Source organism: Microcaecilia unicolor, chromosome 13 (assembly GCF_901765095.1).
Source record: "Microcaecilia unicolor chromosome 13, aMicUni1.1, whole genome shotgun sequence".
Taxonomy (NCBI): domain Eukaryota; kingdom Metazoa; phylum Chordata; class Amphibia; order Gymnophiona; family Siphonopidae; genus Microcaecilia; species Microcaecilia unicolor.
In genome coordinates this window covers 83703078-83726675 of record NC_044043.1, presented here as the reverse complement: position 1 = coordinate 83726675, position 23598 = coordinate 83703078, and the positions used below count along the sequence as shown (strand labels likewise).

Here is a 23598-nt window from a genome sequence, read left to right as displayed (position 1 = left end):
TCTCTATACAGCCTAGCAACCTTCTAGCTATGGCCACCGCCTTGTGACACTGTTTCGTCGCTTTCAGATCCTCAGATACTATCGCCCCAAGATCCCTTTCCCCGTCCGTACATATCAGACTCTCACTGCCTAACACATATGTCTCCCGTGGATTTCTACTCCCTAAGTGCATCACTTTGCATTTCTTTGCATTGAATTTTAATTGCCAAACCCTTAGACCATTCTTCTAGCTTCTGCAGATCCTTTTTCATGTTTTCCACTCCCTCCCGGGTGTCCACTCTGTTAGAAATCTTAGTATCATCTGCAAAAAGGCAAACTTTACCTTCTAACCCTTCGGCAATGTCACTCACAAATATATTGAACAGAATCGGCCCCAGCATCGATCCCTGAGGCACTCCACTACTCACCTTTCCCTCATCCGAGCGAATTCCATTAACCACCACCCTCTGGCGTCTGCCCGTCAACCAGGTCCTAATCCAGTTCACCACGTCAGGTCCTATCTTCAGCCTGTCAAGTTTATTCAAGAGCCTCCTGTTCTGGTTTTGTAAAGTGTTGCCCCACAGAAGTGACATCCTGGTTGGTACTAGCATTTTTCATATGGTGTCTATATAAATTAAATCTCTTCTTTAGCATCTGACTTGTTTCTCCAGTGTAGCAGCCTTCGTTGCATTTTTTACACTGAATGATGTATACCACATTGGAAGATGAGCAGGTAAAGGATTCCTTTATGTTGAATATTTTTCCTTTGTGAATGACTGTGGGGTCCTGTGAAATGTTTTGGCATAGTTTGCAGCTGGATATATTGCAAGGATGTGTGCCATTCTCTTCTTTTTGAGTCTGTGTTGGGAGCTTACTTCTAATTAGTTTGTTTTAAGTTGGGTGGCTGTCGGAAGGCCAGCACTGGTGGGGATGGGAATATCTCTTTCAGTAATTCATCCTCCTGGAGTAGAGGCTGTAGATCTTTTATGATTTTTCTTAATTTTTCCAGCTCTGGGTTGTATGTCACTATAAGGGGATTCTGTCTGTGGCTTTCTTTTCCTTGTACTGTAGCAGATTTTCCCTGGGTGTTTTGAGGGAGGAGGCAGTATTCTTGGAGATTATTTTGGGGTTGTAACCTTTCTGTTCGAAGGATGTCATCAGGATTCCGAGGTGTCTGTCTCTTTCCCCTGGGTCAGAGCAGATACGGTGGTACATTGTGGCTTGGCTGTAAACAGGGCTTTTTTTTGAGGGGGTACTTGGGGGTACTGAGTACCGGCACCTTTTCATTGTCTGCTAAAATTGACCCATGGTCCCCAAGTTTAAATGAAAGAGCTCAGGCTCTACACACCAGTTCTGTCTTGTCATAGATTCAGTGACTGGTTTCAGAGGGGCTGGCTATTGTGGGGTGGGTCCCTCAGTGATCATCCCAACTGTGAAAGGTAGCCTGGCATTTGAGTCCGGGCACTTTTTTTTGCTAGAAAAAACACTCTGGCTGTAAATAATGGATCTTTTTGTATGTGAAGGGTGGAAGCTGGAGTTGTGGAGGTAGCTGCATTTGTCTGTGGGTTTCTTATATGTGGATGCTTGTATATTGCCATCGCTGATTGAGACTGTGGTGTCCAAAAAAATTGACTTTTTCTAGGGAGTAGTCAATTTTGAATCTGATTGTAGGATGGTATGTATTGAAGGACCTGTAAAATTGTTTCAGAGTTTCTTTCCCCTCAGTCCCCTCAGTTTCTTGTATTTATTTATTTTCTTAAAATATCTGTAAACCACTCTATCTTACAATTCTAGGCGTTGTACAAAATAAAATGTGTCCAAGTTTTTTTCTGAAACATCCTCTTTTATGAATGGTGCTATATCTGCTCATGCTATAGCAATGACGGGTATATCTGTAGCAGTAATTCTTTACTGTGGAAACCCTGTAAAATGCAATGAGCAGATCATGCTTTTTTTTTTTCCTTCCTGAGGGTGCTGCATCCATGGGTACCAGGAGAAGATACTTCCTAATGCCTGCAATAATGATCAGGCCCTGAAAAAATGTGAGACCTTTGTGCTGTGTGCACAGTCTTCATAAAATACCCCCTGTAGATGAGTTTGGAATATATTTCATTTGAGTTTCAAGGGCATACTTATTTCAGACCAGGGACGTATCTGACCTTCAGCGGTAGGGGGGGGCCAGAGCCGAGGAGGGGGGGCACATTTTAGCCGCCCCGTCGCCATCACCATCGCCCCCCCCCCGCCGCAGTCGCCGCCATCATCGCCCACCCCCCCCCGCGCCGCCACCGCCATCATCGCCGACTCGACCCCCCCGCTCGCTCGATTGCCGTTGCCTACCTGGGCTGGCGGGGACTCCATCCCCCGCCAGCCGAAGTCTTCTTCCTTCCTTTCAGGTTTCTGACGTCCTGGACGTTGTACCCTGCCAGCCCAGGTAGGTGACAGCGAGTGGGCAGGCGAGCGGGTGGGGGGGGGGGGGTCGATGGTAGGGGGTCCAGGGTCAAATCTACAGGGGCCCTGGCCCTCGTGGCCCCATAGCAGCAACGCCCCTGTTTCAGACTCCATAGATAGGAAGTCAGCTGAAGTCTGTCTCCAGAAAACTGACCCTGTCCCTCCCCCCCCCCCCCAAGTTTCTTCAGTTTCCAGTTGTCACAAAATATTCTTCTCAAAGGAGTTGGAGGTGTGTGCGCTGACCTCTTCGAACTGCTCTTACAAATGTCTCTCTAGAGACCTGTCTCTTAATGTGGTCTGCGTCTCTGCTACTTGAACTGGCTTTTTAAAAAAAAAAATTTGATTATTGAAACACCAGTTCCATGCATGGAGAGCTTCCCTGTCTAAACTTCCTGACTATATTTCCTCCCAACTCCCTTTTTCTTATAGTATAAAAAAACCCTCTTGAGTCTTCCTGAATCTGTAACGTTGTCATGAAAGGAAAAAAATCAAGTCATGCAACAGGGCAGGGGCGTAGCCAGACTTTGGCGGGAGGAGGGTCCAGAGCCCGAGGTGAGGGGGCACATTTTAGCCTCCCCCCTGCTGCCGCCAACACCACCACCAACAACTTAGACCCCGCCGCTGACCCTCTCACCCCCCTCCCACCGCCAACCCTCCCCCGCCGTTGCCTACCTTTGCTGGTGGAGGACCCCAACCCCCATCAGCCGAGGTCCTCTTCTTCCTTCCTTCTGAGTCTGACGTCCTGCACGTTGTCCGTGCAGGACGTCAGACTCAGAAACAGAACGAAGGAAGAAGAGGACCTTGGCTGGCGGAGGTTGGGGTCCCCCGCTAGCAAAGGTAGGTGACGGCGGGTTGGCGGCGGGAGGGGGGGTCGAGAGGGTCGTCGGCAGGGGGTCCAGGGCCAAATCTACAGGGGCCCAGGCCCCCGTGGCCCCAAGTAGCTACGCCCCTGCAACAGGGTAAAAGGACCTAGCACAAGGTTATTAATATACATAAGGAAAGTAGTCCCAGGGTAGCCTCTGAATTTGTAGACAAAACACCAACCTGTGTATGATAATAAGATCCCAAGGTGGAAGTCTGGGAAGGAGCTAGGTCTAGAGCTCCAACCTGGTAGACTTAGCCAGATGAAAAGACTTTACAAAGGACAACAGCAGCGATTTATTGTTTTTAACAGTGGGTCGCGTGATGAGAAATCCATATGTGTGAAGACCACGTGAATTTTTTTAGCATGATTGATGCTCATTAAAATGTCTGTCTCTCATGAAATTATGATTTCAAATCCACTAAGTAACTATTCAGAATCATGTGTGTTAACTATTTAGATTAAAATTTGCTGAAGATCTCAGGTGAGCTGCATCCCAAGGGTTAGACAATGAATGAAGATGGTGTTAAAGGAGTTAATCGCTGCACAGCTCTACTGTGGCTCTGAGTTTTTACTGCTCCCTTTGGGGAAAGAAAGGCAAAGTTGTGGTCTTACCTTCCCGAACCCAATGAGCCTTTCCCGATGGTTCAAGCAACCCTGGAATCTTGTAGAATGAAGTCACAAACAGAAGTTTCGAAATCTTTGGACAGTCCCAATGGCTCCGCGGGACAAAAAAAATAATGAGTGGAGTGGAACACGTGGATGTGAAGCGTCTGCTCACGCTTTCCAAAAATGCTAGGACTAGGGGGCATGCGATGAAACTACAGTGTAGTAAATTTAAAACAAATTGGAGAAAAAGTTTCTTCACTCAACGTATAATTAAACTCTGGAATTCGTTGCCAGAGAACGTGGTGAAGGCAGTTAGCTTAGCAGAGTTTAAAAAGGGGTTAGACGGTTTCCTAAAGAACAAGTCCGTAAACCACTACTAAATGGACTTGGGAAAAATCCACAGTTCCAGGAATAACATGTATAGAATGTTTGTACGTTTGGGAAGCTCGCCAGGTGCCCTTGGCCTGGATTGGCCGCTGTCGTGGACAGGATGCTTGGTCTTTTCCCAGTGTGGCATTACTTATGTACTTAAATCTGGATACCCCTGCCACTCCAGCACAACCAAAAGCGCTTTCCTCTGCAGTGTTACTGAGTATATGGCCCAAGTAGGGCAAAGTATTAGCTCGGCTTTGGAGAGGATGCTGCAAGTTGTATTTTCCCCTGTTATTGGGGGAATAAGTAGAGTTTTCGGGGGAATGGATGAATGTCTCCTCCTCCCAGTCTCTGGGATCATCGTTGCTTTTTGGAGAGCTGCGGCATTTAGAGAAACCAGCAGGCATTTAGAGTCCTTGTGGAAGGCGCTGTTCACTTTGGATAACTCATTCCAGATATAATGTGCATAGATTTCTTTTAAGCTGTATAATAATTTTGTGCTGTGTTTGACCACGTTTAGGTGCAGAGTCAGCAAGCTGCAAGAACTGAATGTTTGGGAGATGCAGTTGTGTGAACTGTAAGGTCTTACTGTGTCTTCAGCTAGGATTTTGATAGCAGCGGATTTGCAAGAAGTGTGGGCGACTCCTTGAATTTGAATTAATTTTTGGTGTCTTCTATGGAGCTTATTACAGGAAGAACTACTCTTCTCACCACCTTTGTGCTTGGACTGATCGTTAATGCAGCTTCAGGATAGTTTTTCAGACATATGGTTGAGCAGTTCTTTACCGTTATGTTTAGACCAAAGAGGTTTAATTGACAGGAGACGGCGGGAGCGTGCTTGGCCCATTATCTGGCCTGAAGCCATTAGGCGGAGCTTGCTGCCATATTGAATTACCCAAAATAATAGCAAATGCTTATTAGAAATAAGGACTGCCTATGTGTGTCTTAGCATGGACCAACAGTTTGCTTCGCTGTGAGTGTATCAAGATGGTGGCTATGGCTTCAGCCTTGTCACATGATGTTGTTTCCTGTCACTTAAACCTCCTTGGTTTAGACTGATCCTAGCCAGGGACTTCTTGGTCTTTTAAACCAGGGGTTCTTCTGCTGGCAGTAATATCTTTGTTAAAATATCTTTCATGCAGATGTTTTGTAACCTATAGTGGGATTAATTACCTTTGTGTGATCCTAAAGAACTAGTAGAATATTTGTTAGTGAGAGAATGGTACCCTTAACCAGCTGTCATCAAAACACTGCAACAGTTTCTTTTTTTATTTCCTTAAATTATATTTTCCTCCTTGGTTCCCAAAAAAAGACAAGCCAAATTTGGCTTGTGGGCTGGACATTGGATGCCTCTGGTTTAGTGGAACGAAAGTAGGAGCTTGCACATTTAAATACATGTCCTCATGAAATACTGTTGTTATTTCGCTTACTCATAGGGGATGACAGCCACTTTCATGTACATTAAGAACATAAGAATAGCCATACGGGGTCAGACCAATGGTCCATCTAGTCCAGTATCCTGCCTCCGGCAGTGATCTATCTAGGTCACAAGTACCTGGCAGAAACCCAAATAGCAGCAACATTTATTGAAGAGACACATCTCTTCAATAAAGCTTACAAATAAAACCCTTCAGGATCTAAATCATTCCCTACACAAATACAGCAAAAACACCTCCCATATGACATTTACACATCTCCACCTAAATCACCTCATACCTCAGCTTGTTAGTGACAGTATATAAGACCATGTAATGTACATAAGAACATGTAATGATTGATTCATAACACCACTCTGTAAGCCACATTGAGCCTGCAAAAAGGTGGAATAATGTGGGGTACAAATACAATAAATAAATAAATAAATTCCATGCTACCAAACCCAGGACAAGCAGTGGCTTCCCACATGTCTATCTCAATAGCAGACTAAGGATTTTTCCTCCAGGAACTTGTCCAAACCTAGATATGTTAACATTCCATCCAAGCTTCTCTCTGCTACTGCTGTGAACATTTCAAGAACTGATTATTTTACTGCTTTTAAAGAAACCGTGTTTACAAGTGTCTAAACTCATCCACTGTCTTGAATAGCCTAATGGTTAGTATAATGGGCTGAGAACCTGGCGTGGGGGGCTAATTTCCCATTGTGGCTCCCTGTGATCCTGTGCAAGTCACTTAGGGATCCTTATACCAAGCTGCAGTATAAAGGGTCCTAGCGGTAGCAGCAGGGGCCATTTTTTCCATGTGCCAGGCCCCTTTTTACTGTAGCGGGTAAAAAAAAACCCCAGACAAAAATGGCCATGTGGTAAGAGAACTCTTACCACGTGGCCATGCAGTGTGGAGCCCTTACCGCCACCCTTTGAGTTGGTGATAAGGGCTCCCTTGGTAACACGGCAATAACCGGGCAGCGTGTGGTGATGCGCGGTTACCGCTGGGTAACCTTCACGCAAGCCATTTTCAAGGGTTTTCTTTTTCCCCCGGAAATGGCGTATGTTCTGGGTGGAACTACCGCTGGTGGCCACATTGGGCTGGCGGTAGTTCAGTTAGCCAGCTTAATCCTCTCTTGCCCCAGGTACAAAATTTAGACTGTGAGCCCTTTAGGAACAGAGAAAGTACCTGTATATAATAAATATAAGCCGCTTTGGTTGTACCACAGAAAACCAGTATATCTCATCCTTCACCCTTTTTAGATCTGTTTTGGGCAATATTCAAATGGATTTAGACATGTAACTTTATGCAGTGAGACTCTGTGTTAAAATAGCACAATTTATGGTACAATAATCCATCTTAACCGTAGCTCACATTGATAACTTCCCCCCTTAGTGTGGGGAGGAATGAGGCATTATGACATTGTGATGTCATAATGCCTCATTCCACCAGTGCCTAAGAGCCAGCCTTATCAGTGATGTCACAATGGCTTCATTGTCCTAGATCTGGCTCACTTTTATTACATATAGCAGTGATTTCCATTTCTGGGGACATTTCTTTATACTTTAATTAAGGGGGGAAGCCATACTGGGTCAGACCAATAGTCCATCTCACCCAGTATCCTGTTTCCATCAGTGGCCAAGCCAGGTCACAAGTACCTGGCAGAAACCCAAATAGTGGCAACATTCCATGTAGAACCCCAAAGAGTAGCAACACTCCATGTAGAACCCTAAAAAGTAGCAACATTCCATGTAGAACCCCAAAGAGTAGCAAGATTCCATTCAGAATCCCAGAGTAGCAACAATCCATGTAAAACCCCAAAGAGTAGCAAGATTCCATTTAGAATCCCAACGAGTAGCAACATTCTATGCTACCAATCCCAGGTCAAGCAATAGCTTCCCCTTGTAAGTAGGTCTCATGGGATAAAATGGAACCTGTGCTAATATATCATGAGTTAGTGGTAAAATAACACTTCTCAATGGCAGCCCATGTTGATAACTCCCCCCCCCCCTTATTTGGTAATCCAAGTGGCTGATTTCCTTTTGTTTTTATTTATATTTGTGATTTTTCTCTGTCTAAAACTAAGATTGCTGGTCTGTTTTTTCTTGTGATAACTCTGCTCTCTGCTTCCACTCGGATGCCGTATTATCCAAACCCCAGCTTTGGTTGCTGGGCGGTAGTGAGAAGGGGAATGTGTTCCTGCTATTGTTTCAGGCCCGATATTTATACAGACCTCTGAAGTGCACGTCACTGTTCCTCTAGTGAGCAGAGGCAGTTTTTTTTTCGTTCACGCAATGCTTTGGGATACGTAAAATCAATTTGTGTTTCCTTTATTCTGCAGGGACAAAAAGAGCACCGCCCTGAAACTAAACAAGAAGAAACCCCGGAGAAGACACACAGATGTAAGAATTACTTTTGTGTTCCATATTATTTTTTATTCCTAGCTGAGAGAGTTTTATTACTGATGAATTAATATATTGGCTTCTCTAGAAAGAGCAATGCCTATGAAGGTTGTAGAGTTCTATACCTGATTTAATCGGGGGGGGGGGGAGGGGAAGAAAATGTAATATTCAGGCATCTGCACTAGCATATGTAAGCTGCCTATTTTGAGTTATTTATACCATACTATGCGCCATTCAGTTTCATGCAACTTTTTTGCAAATTTGTTCCCCTTTTGTGCAGAATTTTACAGGATTTTCGACAGAATCTTGTTTTTTGTTTAAAGCCTTCCAAAATTCTTGATTTAAAAAAACTGCTGTTTTTGGTGACATCTTATTCATTTTTATATGTTTGCAGATTTTGCTGAAATCTGTGGCAAAATCCTTCAGATTTTTAAAATGTGAATATTTGCAATTCTTTTGGCTCTGACCACAATTTCCAAATCAACATTTTTAAAAAGCATTGGGGTTTTCTTGCCTTATGGCTAAACAAAAGCCCGCTAAAAATTATACAATGCACACATTTTATTGCTCTGGATGCTTTTGTGGAGTGTTATGAAATGTTAATCTTACGCTACAGGTAAGATTTCATAAGAACTTGGCGTTCATATTTTTTTTCTGAATTTTTGTCAAGGAATTAATTGCTAAATTTCAGCACAAACAGCGAAACCTGGTGGAACGTTCCAGAAAAAGATGAAAGCTTTCATGAGAAACAGGAAAAATTGGGAATTTTAAATGGCTTCATACACATACAGAGAACATAATCATTTGGCTATGTGCATATTTTCTTTAGAAGTGGCATTTCTTTTACCAGCAAGTCATAAGGAAAAGTACTAACATTTGGAGTGGAGGAGTAGCCTAGTTGTTAGTGTAGTGGATTTTAATCCTGGGGAAGTGGGTTTGATTCCCACTGCAACTCCAACCCTCCATTGCTCCAGGTAGAAATAAGTACCTGTATATACTATGTAAACCGCTTTGAATGTAGTTGCAAAAACAACAGAAAGGTGGTATATCAAGTCCCATTTACCTTTCCCTATTTGAGATTCTACATGGAATGTTGCTATTATTTGAGATTCTGTTGCTACTATTTGAGATTCTACATGGAATGTTGCTAGTGGAGGAGTAGCCTAGTGGTTATTACATTGGACTTTGATCCCAGGGAACTGGGTTCAATTCCCATTGCAGCTCCTTGTGACTCTGGGCAAGTCACCTAACCCTCCATTGCCCCAGGTACCAATAAGTACTTATGTAAACCACTTTGAATGTAGTTGCAAAAACCACAGAAAGGCGGTATATCAAATCCCATTCCCTTTCCCCCTGCCCATTTATTTTTCTTTTTGAACTGATAGTCCCCTCTTCCTTTGAGCCCAGCTCACCAGGAATCAGGGATGGAATCTGGTACTAAGGGCCTTCATTTGCTCATGGCATCATGGCCCAGTTTGAGTTGAAAGTGCTGTATGCCTATGATTTTGGTACAAAGCAAAAGGCATGAGGGCTGAAACAGAAATCATTTACAATCATTGATCACAAATTCCAGCAATTATATCAAGAACTGTCATTTGTGCTCTGATTTCCTGAGTTGTGACTCTTTCGATCTGATAAAAAAACATGTGATGGAGAATGCCCAGCCAATGGGCATGATTTGCTTTCATGATATTTTTCTGTTCTTTCTGTTGTAGGATCCAAGTAAGGAATGTTTCACCCTGAAGTTCGATTTGAATGTAGATATAGAAACGGAAATTGTGCCGGCTATGAAAAAAAAATCACTGGGGTAATTGTTTCTCTACCTTACATTATCCTCCGAATTCTATAAAAGTCGCTACAGATTGTGCACACAATTTAATTGAATAATGAGCTAATTAGCACCGATTGGTTTGTTAAGCAATTATTGGCACTAGTTAGATTTAATTGGAATAGACATGCGTAAATTTAGGTGTGGGATCCGTGCCTAAATTTACATGCGAATTCAAAAAGAGGGTGCGGAAGTAGGAGGGTCATGGGCGGAACAGGGATGTTCCTAAAATTAACACGCGTAATTATAGAATAAAGGGGAAACGCACCTAATTTAGGAGCAAAGATTTGCACCATATTTCAGTTGGTGCAAATGGCTGCCCATAACTCCTGGGCATAACCACAGTTCTATAAACCACGCTTAACTTTAAACGCGGCTTATAGAATAGTGCTTTTTCTGGAGAAAGTTTATTCTGCACCATACATAGCATTCACCCCTAAGTGTGTGTGTATATGTTTTGCCTATGCCAAGTTTTTTGTGGAGGGGAATTGAACAATTTCACGTTCAGGCCTCCGCAGCAGCATATTATCAGTGAGCTGGCTTATTCCATATTGTGCACCATTTGGATTCACACAAGTTTTTGCAAGCTAGGATAAAAACCTTTACAGGATTTTCAAAGAATTTAGGGGCCCTTTTACTAGACGGCATTAGAATCTGGGCTTAGTGTGTGCTAACATGGGACTTTCCTATGCATTAAGCCCAGATTCAATTTTTCAGGTCCTGTGGTAATTTTTCCATTAGAACTCAGAAATTACAAACAGTTAACACAGAAACACTTATCACCTTCTATCTAGGAGACGTTAATTGCTCCTGTGTTAACTTATTGTTAATTGATTAAAAAAGTGTCTCTGGTCTGAGGTCCTCTCCCCCTCTGTCATTTACTCACAATCGACATGAAATACCCGCTGTTTTTTGGTTGCTAGTCATTTAGGACTACATTCTATATATATCACGCCTAAAAATTCAGCGCCAAAATGAAATTTGCCTAAGTGCATTCTAAGTACGCCTTATAGAATAAGCCTAAATTTCCGTGAGGTTTATAGTATACATTGAGCACCAGGTTGCACAATTAAATTTAGTTAAGGGCAGTTACGCTAAATAAAACCTAAATTAGGCACGAACTGCGTGTATTCTATAACAATGCGCATAGATTTTAGAAATGCCCATGACCTGCCCATTCCACGCCCATGGCCATGCTTCCTTTTCAACTATGCAACTTAGAATTTACGTGCACCACGTTACTGAATATGCTTAGCACGTATTGCGTGTAAATATCTAATTAATGCCAATTAGTGCTGATAATTGCTTGTTAACATCCAATTATCAGTGCTGATTATCTTGTTAACCAATTAGGTTATGTGCATTGTTATGGAATATGCTTCGATGTCCATGCCGAACTCTCAGCGCGATATATAGAATCCTGGGGGTTAGCGCATGCTAATACGAACATGCTAGCTGAAAACTGCTCATTGACAAACTTATGAGTTAACATAAGTGCATAATTCCCTAGAATGCTGGCATTTACGCTTGTTCGTGCCCCCTAAAACTATGCAGCAGCTTATAGAATTGTTCACAAAATCATCCACGCAGACGCCCCAACCTATATGCTAAACCTCGTGGACCTGCCTCCCAGAAATGCCAAAAGATCATCCCGCAAATTTCTGAATCTACACTTCCCCAGCAGTAAAGGACTAAAATACAAGCTGATGCATGCAACTACCTTCTCTTACATGAGCACGAAGTTGTGGAATGCATTACCTACCACTTTGAAAACTATTGACGAAATAACCAACTTTCGTAAATCTCTGAAGACACATCTCTTCAACAAGGCCTACAAAGAGAACCCATAACCTTACTAAATCACCTCGCCAACCCACCCAGTTATGAAAGTCTACTTTCTATACCTATCCGCCTAAATCTTTTCTTCTTTCCCTTATTTAATATTTTTACATCACTAATTGCATTTGACATGCTGGAATGACAAAGCCATAACAGGACTCTGTAAGCCACATTGAGCCTGCAAATAGGTGGGAAAATGTGGGATACAAATGCAATAAATAAATAAATAAATAGAGTTACCCTCTTTCCCCCAGATTTTATAAATGGCAGCTGCCAAATTGCACACGCAACTTAATTGTTTTAACAAGCCAATCAGTGTAGATAATTTGCCAATAACAAGCAATTATCGGCATTAGTTAGAATTTATGCACTCACCTTTTTTAAGCATATTCTCCAAAGTGGTGCACATAAATTCTAATGTGCGGATCTCAAAAGGGGGTGTGTCTATGGGAGGAGCATGGGTGAGTCATACATGTTTTTAGAAATTACGTGATGTTATTGAATGCGCCTGATCCGTGGCTAAGTTAAGCACAGGACAATTCTACAACTGGGCCTTCCATTTAGGTGCCCAAGGACACATTGGGGGGGGGGGGGGGGAGCCTATTTTGTAACGGCATCTGGGCGCCCAGATTCCATTACTTACTAATCCAGTTTCGGAGTGCCAACCCTAGACCTAGCATAATTGCAAGTTTATAAAGGCAGCAGGGATGCAGGTAAATTATGTGTGTAACTGGGAGCCTTGCCCATGTCACACCAATGCACCCTGGCAAGTACGTGATATGTAAGTTAAGTGGGTATTTGCAAAATAGCACTTAGTGTCCAACTGGCATTTTTGTGGGTGTTACGATTTGAAGAAAGTGAGCCCTTGGGACGTAGCAAGGTTGACTCCATCTGTGCGGCACAAACTCAGTGTGGGTCCTCGCTGATGATTGCCGACTCCGAGGCTTGACAAAAGTCCAGGACACTGTAGTGGGCGCTGCAGCCTGCATTGGGTCTTCCTCCCTGAACCATCCTGCTCCTTCTGATGCAACTTCCTGTTTTGTAAAGGGCGGGGCAGTTTAGGGAGGGAGTCCCGGTGCAGGTCTCAGGCAACCTATGACTGCCGCTGCCCGGGTGAAGACTGCTGCAGAGAGGATTTTAACGTGGAGGCCAGATCTGAAATGGGGTTTGTATGCCATTGATGCACCTAGTTTAAATACGCCACTGGCTGGAAGGAATCTAAGAGGTTCTCATCCTGCTCCTAGGAAGATCCTGTTTGACTTTTACCATCCCTAAACAAATTGAGGGCAATTGTTATACTGTCCACATAACTGCAAAGTCTGCAGGTGCTCTCTTGCCACAAGGGCCGCCGAGAGACTGAGCCGGGCCCGGGGCAAGGCCGCCCCCCGGGCCCCCGCCACCCCCCCCCCAATCCCTACTACTGTCACCTCTCTCTCTTGCTCTTAGGCCGCCGGCGCCACAGTCCGTAGTCTCCACCCACCCACCCCCAGCCCTGTCGACAGCCCATCTCCATCCGCCACTGTGACCGGGCCCCCTGCGTTCAAATCGGCAACACCTCACCTCCATGTGAAAGTGGCAGATCGCCTTCCTTCGGGCCCTCCCTCACTGTGCCCCGCCCTTGTGGAAACAGGAAGTGACGAGGGCGGGAAGGCCCGAAGGGAGGCAATCTGTCACTTTCACACAGAAATGAGGCGCTGCCGATTTGAATGCAGGGGGCCTGGTCACGGTGGCAGACGGAGGGGGGCTATCGAATGAGCCGAGGGCAGGCAGGTGAGATCGGGGACTGCAGTGCCGGCGGTCTGGGAGTAGGAGAAGGAGAGAGACCCCGGCGCCAGGCCCGGGGAATTTCGTCCCCCCTGTCCTCCCTCCCCCCTCTTAGCGGCCCTGCTTGCCACAGATTCTGCCCTGCACTAGTTTTAAAGTGAAAATACCTATGTGTTTCACTTTGAAAATTGCCAAGAAAAAAACCCACCCACAAACACTTGCACTGCCTTTTTCTTCAGGTATGTTTCTCTGACCAAAACATTCATACACTACTGTTTAAAATATTACAGTATGTGTATTGTTTCATTCCCCCCCACCCCCAAACCTTCTTCCAGTATCTTTCCTGTACCAAGTATTGAGCTGTGGATTTACGCCTATTTTCATTTACAAACAAACAAAAAAAAAATCTTGCTTAGTGGGGTGAGGGGAATAGGAAAAGGTCATAACACTCTGTACTGACGTCTGTCTATATTATCTCCCACCCCCAATCCCTCAGCTCTGTAGATATAATTTAATTGAAAAAGGCATGTCTGCCTTGCATTCTACCTTGCTTTTATCAGAACACTTCTGGTTTAAAGTGGTGTTCATGCAAAATGCTAAAAAAACACACACAATTCTACATTACCTAAAGTTCCAAAACCCCCAAATTAAATTACAAAGGAAATAAAACAAAATAAATTTCCATCTAAGTGCATCATATTTATCTGGCTATCCTGCCAAAATCCCCACAGTAAACTATATATGTAAGATATGCTTCTAGTGAACACAATCTGGTTGCGTTTATTCTGTATTAAACTTTCATCTTCAGAAGTAAGAGTAAAATATTCAGCTATTAAACTTTGGACAGCGCTGGAAATTCCTGGCAACTCGATTGCTCTGGGAGCTTAGTATAACTGTAGTTGACTTGCAGATTATTAACAGATTGGGCCCGGACCATTTGAAGTTGTTAAACGTTGGGATAAATGTATTCTTCTTCTTCGTGCCATGGCGCTGACCTTTCAGCCTGGAATGTTGTCCGAAGGCTGGAGAGACATTCTGAGGGCTTCTTGGAAAGGTGAATCTGATAAGTAGCATGGAACTACAAATACCTTTTCCCCTGCTAGCCAAAGTCAGTTGAATAATGGAAGGCCTTCATCTACTGTGCCATGCAATGGAAGAGGGGGAAACAGAGGGTGGAAGGAAGAACTTTTAAGTACTAGAAGGTCAATTAAGATTAGGGAATTCAGTCCTCAAGCAAATGTACTTTGCACCAGACATTGTGGAATGCAGTTGGGAAATGTTTTTCCGTGTTCTCTGACAGTGGGGAAAACCCCTTCATTAAAAATGTGCCTCATTATAACAGAGCTTTACACATTCTTTTATTAAAAACAATCAAATGACATTATCTTTTAATCAGTATATTGTACCTGAATGTCTCCAATTATTTCACCCTCCCTCCAACCTTTGTTATTGGTCTTGATTGAAAAAAAAATTATAAAATCATAGGAGTCAATATTGAAAGTGATTTAACCAGCCAGAAACAGCTCGTGGACCGTTAAATCGCTTGGGTGAGGCTACCCACTTATATTCCGTGACACTTGGGGCTTTTTTTGAGGGGGTACTTGGGGGTACTGAGTACCTGCACCTTTTTCCATTGTCTGCTAAAATTGACCCACAGACCCAGAGTTTTAATGAAAGAACTCAGGCTCTACACACCAATTCTGCCTTGCCATAGATTCTGTGACTAGTTGCAGGGGACCTGGCTATTGTGGGGTGGGTCCCTCAGTGATCACTTCACCCCCCGAAGGGTGGCCTAACATTTGAGTACCAGCACCTTTTTTTGCTAGAAAAAACACACTGGTGACACTTAACAAGTTAATACCACAGATCACTAAAGTGAAAGCTAGTTATTTTGTGGGCAGTCCAGGGGTGGAGTAAGTGCCATAGTAACATAGTAGATGACGGCAGATAAATACCTGTATGGTCCATCCAGACTGCGAATAAGATAAACTCAGTACATATGGCATGATTGATACATCATATGTATTCTTGATCTTGATTCATCCTTGCCATTTTTAGGGCTTAGACCGTAGAAGTCTGCCCGGCATTGGCCTTGTTCTAAAATTTCTGAAGTTGTTGGCCAACTCCTGCAGTCAGCGCTGAGCCCCGTATATTCAATGCTGGGCCATTTCCGGTGACTGGCATTGAATATTCAATTTATTTTTGGCCGGTTTAAAGATACCTGGCTAAGCCAATGTTCAGCGCTAGCCGGCTATCTTTAAACCAGCCAAAGATAACCCACGTTTTCACGCAGCCCAATATGGCTGCTAAACTGGCTTTAAAAAATCGGCATATATCTGGTTATATCGGGGGATATAATCGGCTAGCTGCTAACCTGCAATATTCATTGGGAGATAGCCGGTTATCCCCCACCGAATATTGCTGGGTAGCTAACTATGTACCATTTAACCAGCCAGGTGGCCTTCTGGGCCGGTTATATGGTTTTGAGTAGCAGGGGGATGATCTTTAGTTGATGTAAAAACAGAAAAAGAAAAAAAATATTGCAGCTTTTTTTTTTCTTTAAATAAAAAATGTAAATATGCATAGTTTGCTGGCAGCGGTCCCCAATCCCCGCCAGCTGAAGAGTCTTCCTCAGCGCCGGTCGACTCTGGCGCCTTCATTGTGGGATCATCTGTTTCTGACGCCTTACGTCCTGCACCATGCATGTAGCCCCGTGCAGGACATAATGAAACAGAAACAGATGATCCCACAATGAAGGCGCCAGAGTCGACCGGCGATGAAGAAGACTCTTCGGCTGGCGGGGATTGGGGACCCTGCCAGCAAACAAGGTACCTGATGCGGCAGCGGGGGGGAGGGGGGTTTGCGGTTGCGGCAGCGGTCCAAAGTGGTGGTGGCGGGGGGGGGGGGGGGGGAGGGTTTGCGGTTGCGGCGGCAGGGGGGTCCAAAGTGGCGGGGGGGGGGTCGGTGGCAGCGAGGGGGGGGTCGGTGGAGGGGGTCGGCGGCTAAACAGTGCCCCCCCACCTCGGGCTCTGGCCCTCCCCTCTCGCCGAGGTCTGGCTACGCCCCTGGTTGAATTAGTGATTTGATGGCCAGACTTAAGTGCCTGAAGGAGGCCGAAACATGACCCGTGTTGAGTCTTTTTGTACTTATAAAAAAAAAGCTTGTGGCACCATTACTCATATTTATTTGTTAGTTATTAGGATTTATTTACTGCCTTTTTGAAGGAATTCGCTCAAATCAGTATAAAACAAGAATAAGTCAAACATAAGCAATAGTTGGACAATTACAGCAGTAAAACTATTCAAACTCTTGTTAGTGCGATTTGTGTCATTTCTGCTGTTTGGACTGGAGAGCTGTGGAGGCTGGTTCTTTTCTTCCGGTAACACATGGTAACACCCACACATTAACTGTAAGGTGCTATTCCCTTCCATTTGCTGTCTCAAAACCCTGCTTTCTACATTAGCTGCTTGATGCAGGATTTAGCATTCACCAATATTTAACAGATACTGGAACTGTTAGTGTATGGTAATTCCCACATTGAACAGCTAACATGATAGGCCCCAAAATGAGGCAGACCTCTTAGTATGTCTGACCCTCTACTGTTTTATTCTGAAAATACGGTCCCCCTGTGCTATTCAGCAGAAGGACATGTCGTAAGTGCAAATGGGCTTTGTTTATCAGTACAGAGAAAAGAATTAATACTTTTCTTTACTGTACAATACAGGGTCAATATTCAAAGCGATTTAACGAGCTAGAATCGCCACTGAAAATTAGCAGTTGGCAAACTCAAAACTGGTTATTTTGGGGGCAGAATCAGGACTTGGCTAGTTAAGTGCTGATATTCAGAACTTAACGGACCAGGTTAACCACATAAAAGTCAGTCCTATCTTTATGCGGTAACCCACAGCCGGTTATGTGCTGAATATCGTACTTAACTGGTTATGCGTTTGCCGACTCCGCAGAACCGGATGTTCAGTGCTAAAGCCTGGACAGGACCCGGCATTGAATATCAAGGAAGAACGCCGGCAGTGGTCAGCAAAACACTGAACGCTGCTGGCTTAATGTTGACTGCTACATGCTATCTGCCACGGGGTCAATTGTATAAAATGAGCCCTCTGACAGATAACACATATTGATGGCATTAGCATGCCCTAACCATTACTAAATGACCCCCTCCCCCTTAATAAATTTAGCCATGCATCAACTGATTTCCACAAAATGTGCATTTTGTCTTTCAGCGAGGTGCTATTACCAGTTTTCGAGAGAAAGGGGATTGAGTTAAATAAAGTGGATATTTTCCTTGACCAATCCAACACGCCACTCCTTCTCAACTTTGAAGCATATAGATTTGGAGGTCATTACCTTAAAGTTAAAGGTAAGAGAGGCTTTATTGAAAAGTACAGACTTTATGTAACCCTGAGGTTTGTGTGAAATCTTTTTTTTTATATTGCCAAATTTCTAGCAGACATTTTGGTCTTGAGAAGATTGAATTATTTGTTGCGTATGTACCAACATAAGAACTGTCACGGGTAGGCAACTTCCAGTCTATGGAAACAAATCCACTCAGGTTCTTTGGATAATTCGCAGGTGAAGGAAACTTCCAGTTCCTGTGGATACCGAGCCGCTTGGGATATAAGGATATTCCTAATGAATATATATTAGATAGATTTGAATGCACATTGCTTCAACCGCATGCCAATCTAGATTACGCATATTCATTAGGGATATCTAAGAACCTGAGTGCGCAAAAATAGCATGTGACTGCAAAATAAACATACTCCACCACATCGCTGTGATCATCCCACAGTGAAACGGGTCCGTCGGTTTCGGATGCCTGCCTGGGATGCTATATGCAGTCATGCTCAGTCAGCTAAGTTGAATTTCTAACATTTTTTTTTATCATAGCAATGTGGTGGAGTATGTTTACTTTGCAATCATATGCTATTTTTGTACACTTAAGCAAAGAAAAAAACGGAATAAATTCATAGTGTTGCTACAACGCATATAGGTTGGACCGGGTGTTTTTCTGACCAATGATTAAAGAAAATGAGCTGTGACCATCAAGTTTTGAATGTTCCAGCATTGTTGCTGGGGGCCACAACTTTCTGAGGTCTTCTCCCCCGTTCTTCCATTTTTTATTTGCTGAACCTATACTGTTATTAAGCTCGCTTTTTTGACATTTGTTGTGTATACACAGGGCAAATATATGCAAATACATGTCGGCTGATTCCACTAAAGCTTTTCCCCTATTCTCTCTTGATGGGTAGAAGACTGATGAATTGGCCCTGTGATGATCATTTATTGTGGATATGCTGAACACTGACCTGTCCTGCAGCTCTTAGTGATTGGCATCAAGTAATCTCTGTCTTAAACTGATTAGGAAGATGGCTGCAAGTATAGTATACGATAATGTGAGGGTCCAAAGTGCCAAATTGTGACAGTTCCAGGAAGCTAAGACCTGTTTGGCCGACCTTCAACAAACTAGAAAGAAACGGATGCAGCATTGGCAATGCTATAAATCTTTTCATTTTCCCTTTCACATTCATTTACATCTGTTGAGATCCTGGTCATATTTGTGCCAAACCCAGGCGAAGCATTTCTTTGAAAGACCAGGCTTGCTGTAACATGCATTTTCACCGTCACATCATGACAGCAGATCAGGGCTCTTATTGGCTAAGCTTGCTCATTAGCATACAGGTGCTAGGTTTTTTTCTCTTTCTAGACGTTAATTCCAGGTAAAGGTTCGCTTTCAGTAAACTCTTTTACTTTGCATCAAAATTCAATGGCTTGAAGACCTTTTTTTTTTTTTTTGGAAATGCATCAGTTCTCGTCTCTAGATAGGTAGGTGTCTAATTTTTCTTCTGTCTTGCCAGCTGGACTTAACGCTTTTCTGATCTGGAGCTGAAACACTTTATGGGCTGGATATATGTTACCTTGTTATACTGGCATGCAGAAATTTCTTAAGTATCATTGACTCTATCCTGCTTTCAAAACTGTTGGCCCTTTTTCAATGCCTATGGCCAGTCGTGGGAAAAGGATGGGGTGCATTTAAGCAATTCTGCAACACGTGTACGATAAATCAGCAGAAAACTTTGAAAAGACTGACATCCTATTTATTATGACTTACGTTTCCTTATTACTGTGTTTGACATGCCTTTTCTTTCTTGAGCAAATGTTGTGAACCCAGAGACTTTATGGTCATCGTCTGATGACTTTTTCCATGAGAGTCTTCCGTTCACACTCTGTGCAGCCCTTGCAGACATTACAGTGACCGGAACAGGGTCCAGCACCTACTACTACTACTTATCACTTCTATAGCGCTACAAGGCATACGCAGCGCTGTACACCATACATGAAAGACAGTCCCTGCTCAAAGAGCTTACAATCTAAATAGGACAGACAAACAGACAGAACAACTAAGAGGTAAGGGAATTAAAGAGGTGGGGATAAAAGGGTACAGGGCAAGTGAGTAGTGGTTAGGAGTCAAAAGCAGCGTTAAACAGGTGGACTTTTAGCCTGGATTTGAAAACGGCCAAAGACGGGGCTAGACGTACAGGCTTGGGAAGTCTATTCCAGGCATGAGGTGCAGCGAGATAAAAGGAACGGAGTCTGGAATTAGCAGTAGAGGAGAAGGGGACAGATAAGAGAGATTTATCCACAGAACGGAGTACCCGAGGGGGGGGGGGCATAGGGAGAGACAAGAGTAGAGAGGTACTGGGGAGAGAGGTAGAGTGAATGCACTTATAGGTCAGTAAGAGAAGTTTGAATTGAATGCGGAAACGGATAGGGAGCCAGTGAAGTGACTTGAGGAGAGAGCTAATGTGAGCATAGCGACTCAGGCGGAAAATGAGTCGCGCAGCAGAGTTTTGGACTGATTGAAGAGGAGAGAGCTGGCTAAGTGGGAGGCCGGTGAGATGCAGGTTGCAATAATCTAGGCGAGAGGTGATAAGAGTGTGGATAAGGGTTCTGGTAGAGTGCTCAGAGAGGAAGGGATGGATTTTGCTGATGTTATACAGAAAGAAACGACAGGTTTTGGCAATCTGCTGAATGTGAGCAGAGAAGGAGAGAGAGGAGTCGAAGATGACCCCAAGGTTACGAGCTGATGAGACGAGACAAGGAGAATGCCATCCACAGAAATAGAAAAAGGGGGGGGGAGAGGAGAGGTGGGTTTAGGGGGAAAGATGAGAAGCTCGGTTTTGGCCATGTTAAGCACCTAACGTAAAATCTATCTTAGTTGGAGAGACAGGAGTGTACGAGTGATAATTTACAGAGCTTTCGTAGGCACAAAGGAGGAAATTTTGGGGGTCTTTTACTAAGGCATGCTGGCGTTTTTAGCTGACGCTAATAGTAGGCATGTGCTAAACGCTAAATGTGCCAATGTATTACTATGGGCGTCTTTAGCATACGCCTCTTTTTAGTGCATGCTAAAAACGCCAGCGCACCTAAGTAAAAGACCACTGTAACAAGACGCCACCAATTACTCTCCAAAATTAAGTGGGTAGTGCAGATGTTCTATAATAGCGCTTAAGTTCATAATTGACATTATAAAATGCTAGCATAGGTTGGTATCAATGTGCCTACTTTTAGGGGTCAATATTCAAAGCGATTTACATGGCCAGGAGACGCTTCTGGCTGTTTAAATTGCATGTCCAAGGCTAACTGGATATATTCAGCGGCTCTTAACCAGATAGCGCTGCTGAATACACCTGGTCAATGCTTAAGCCGGAACCGGCTATTTTTTAGGTGGTTTAAGGATGGAGCCAGCACATTTGATTAAGTTCCGATATGTAGCGCTTCACCAGATAAGTTAATCGGATAAATAGGGCTGCATATTTTTTTTCACTCAACAAATAGTTCAGCTCTGGAACTCTTTGCCGGAGGATGTGGTAACAGCAGTTAGCGTATCTGGGTTTAAAAAAAAGTTTGAGCAAGTTCCTGGAGGAAAAGTCCATAGTCTGTTATTAAGATGGGGGAAGCCACTGCTTGCCCTGGGATCGGTAGCATGGAATGTTGCTATTTTTTGGGTTCTGGAATCTTGTTACTCTTTTGGATTCTGGAATGTTGCTACTATTTGGGTTTTGTCAGGCACTTGTGACTTGGATTGGCCACTGCTGGAAACAGGATACTGGGCTAGATGGACCATTGATCTGACCCAGTATGGCTATCGTGTTAGTAGAATCATCCAGGTCCTCCTGGTACATAGGAGAAGGAAAGAGACAGACCCGGAAGCAGGCAGGCAGGAAGAAGCTTGCCAGTGCTGGCTGGACCCTGGAAATTTTGCCTCCCCCTCCCCCCCCCTCGGCAGGCCTGCTCTTGAGATGAGGTGAACATTTGCGTTCTTTGACCAATTAATTTTACATTCTGAATTTTAAGAATGAATTTCTCTCCCCCGTTTTGTTCTGTTTTCTTCTCCACTGAAATGTCTTTTGAAACCTTTCTGCTTACAGCAGATAATTGTGGCTTTCTGAGAAGGGAACTGCATACTTGGTGCCACTGGGCACTGCTTTTTGCTGGCATGTTGTAATTGCTGATACTTTATTCAAAAATAGGATGTTACTACTGTTTATTATACGTACAGTATACAGTCTCTGTTAACTGACGTTAGGCTTACTTGAAGTAATCAGTCATAGCCCTCTGTACACTCTTGTGTCTGTGAGTTCCATGGACTACATCTGCCAGACGGTAAAAACTGTCATAGCACTGACATCCAGTGGCCTCCAGATAGGCCCGCATGGTGTTGAGACTCTCCAGCTCTCTTGCAAAAGTGACAGGAGGTTGTTGAATTTCTTCAGCATGTTGCTCGCTGCTGATTTCATCATCTGTTTCATCATCAGCCATTGCCTGAGTGTAGGTGCATATCTCAACATCAGTGCTGTCGTCAGCTGTTTGTAGATCGTAATCAACAGCTATGTAGTGATGAAACGCCTCTTCAGTAACACCGGCTGGGATGTCAATATCCTGTTCATCTGACGCATTTGCAACAGCTGCATGTTTCGTCCCTTTCTACATCCCTAACAAAGCTTGCCCACTTGTAGCAGTTCACAATGGTTGCCTGTGTAACATGATTCCAGGCTTCTTTCTGCATATGTAGGGAATCCAACAGTGATAGATTACAAGCCAGTTCAACAGCACGTTTATCCTTGCCATTTTGGTCATCCATAACGCTCATCAGATGACGTAGCTCAAGAGCCCGATAATGTTTTTTCAAATTGGCTATTATGCTCTGATCCATAGGTTGGATTAGAGAGGTAGTGTTTGATGGCAGGAAGACCACCTTGACGTTAGACAGCCTGACATCATCACTGTGTGCAGCACAATTATCACAAAGGAACAAAATCTGATGCTTTTGTGCCCGCATTCTAGTGTCTAACTTCTTTAGCCACTGCTTCCAAATTTCCCCAGTCATCCATGAATTTGCGTTAGCCTTGTATAACACAGGAAGTCGCTTAACATTCTTGAAGCAACGGGGCTGTTTGCTCTTTCCAATGACAATGGGTTCCAGCTTCTCACTCCCATCCATATTGTAGCAAAGGAGGATCGTCAGTCGGTCCTTCGACGTTTTACTTCCTGTAGTTTCGGCTTGTTTGAATGCAAGTGTTCCATCAGGAATTGCTCACCAGTAGAGACCGTTTTCACCAGCATTGAAAATGTCACGAGGTGCAAACTCATTCAAGATGGTAGGATGAACTGAAACAACCCAATTTTCAGCACCAAAGTCATAAGCGTCTTGTTTTTCACCATGCTGTTTCTTGAATTTTATGTTGTTCCTCTCCTTCCATCTTTCCAACCATCCAACAGTGGCTTTGAATTCAGTTAGTCCAAGACTTTCAGCTAGCTGATTAGCTTTCTCCATAAGCAGTGGACCACAGACAGGAAACTGTCTGCTCCTGACTTGAGAAAACCACCGAAGAAGAGCATCTTCTACTTCCTCAGCTTTCCTCGCCCATTTACGTTTCCTGTGTGGATTTGTATTGTTTTGCCAGTCTTCCAGAAGCTGATCTTTCTGCTTCAAGATACATGAAATTTGACTGAGATTGACACCATATTCTTTAGCAATAGATGCTTGACTTTTT

The 23598-nt window shown here is 43.8% G+C and overlaps 1 protein-coding gene across 1 annotated transcript in view; it reads left to right on the top strand.

Moving 5' to 3' along the window:
* Positions 1 to 23598, top strand: part of LOC115482412 (pleckstrin homology domain-containing family G member 5-like) — a 335969-nt gene that overhangs the window by 226527 nt on the left and 85844 nt on the right. The window contains exons 5-7 of the mRNA XM_030222158.1: positions 8034 to 8094; positions 9810 to 9901; positions 17764 to 17900. Of these exons, the coding sequence (XP_030078018.1) occupies positions 8034 to 8094; positions 9810 to 9901; positions 17764 to 17900 (290 nt within the window). The remainder of the gene's footprint in view (positions 1 to 8033; positions 8095 to 9809; positions 9902 to 17763; positions 17901 to 23598) is intronic.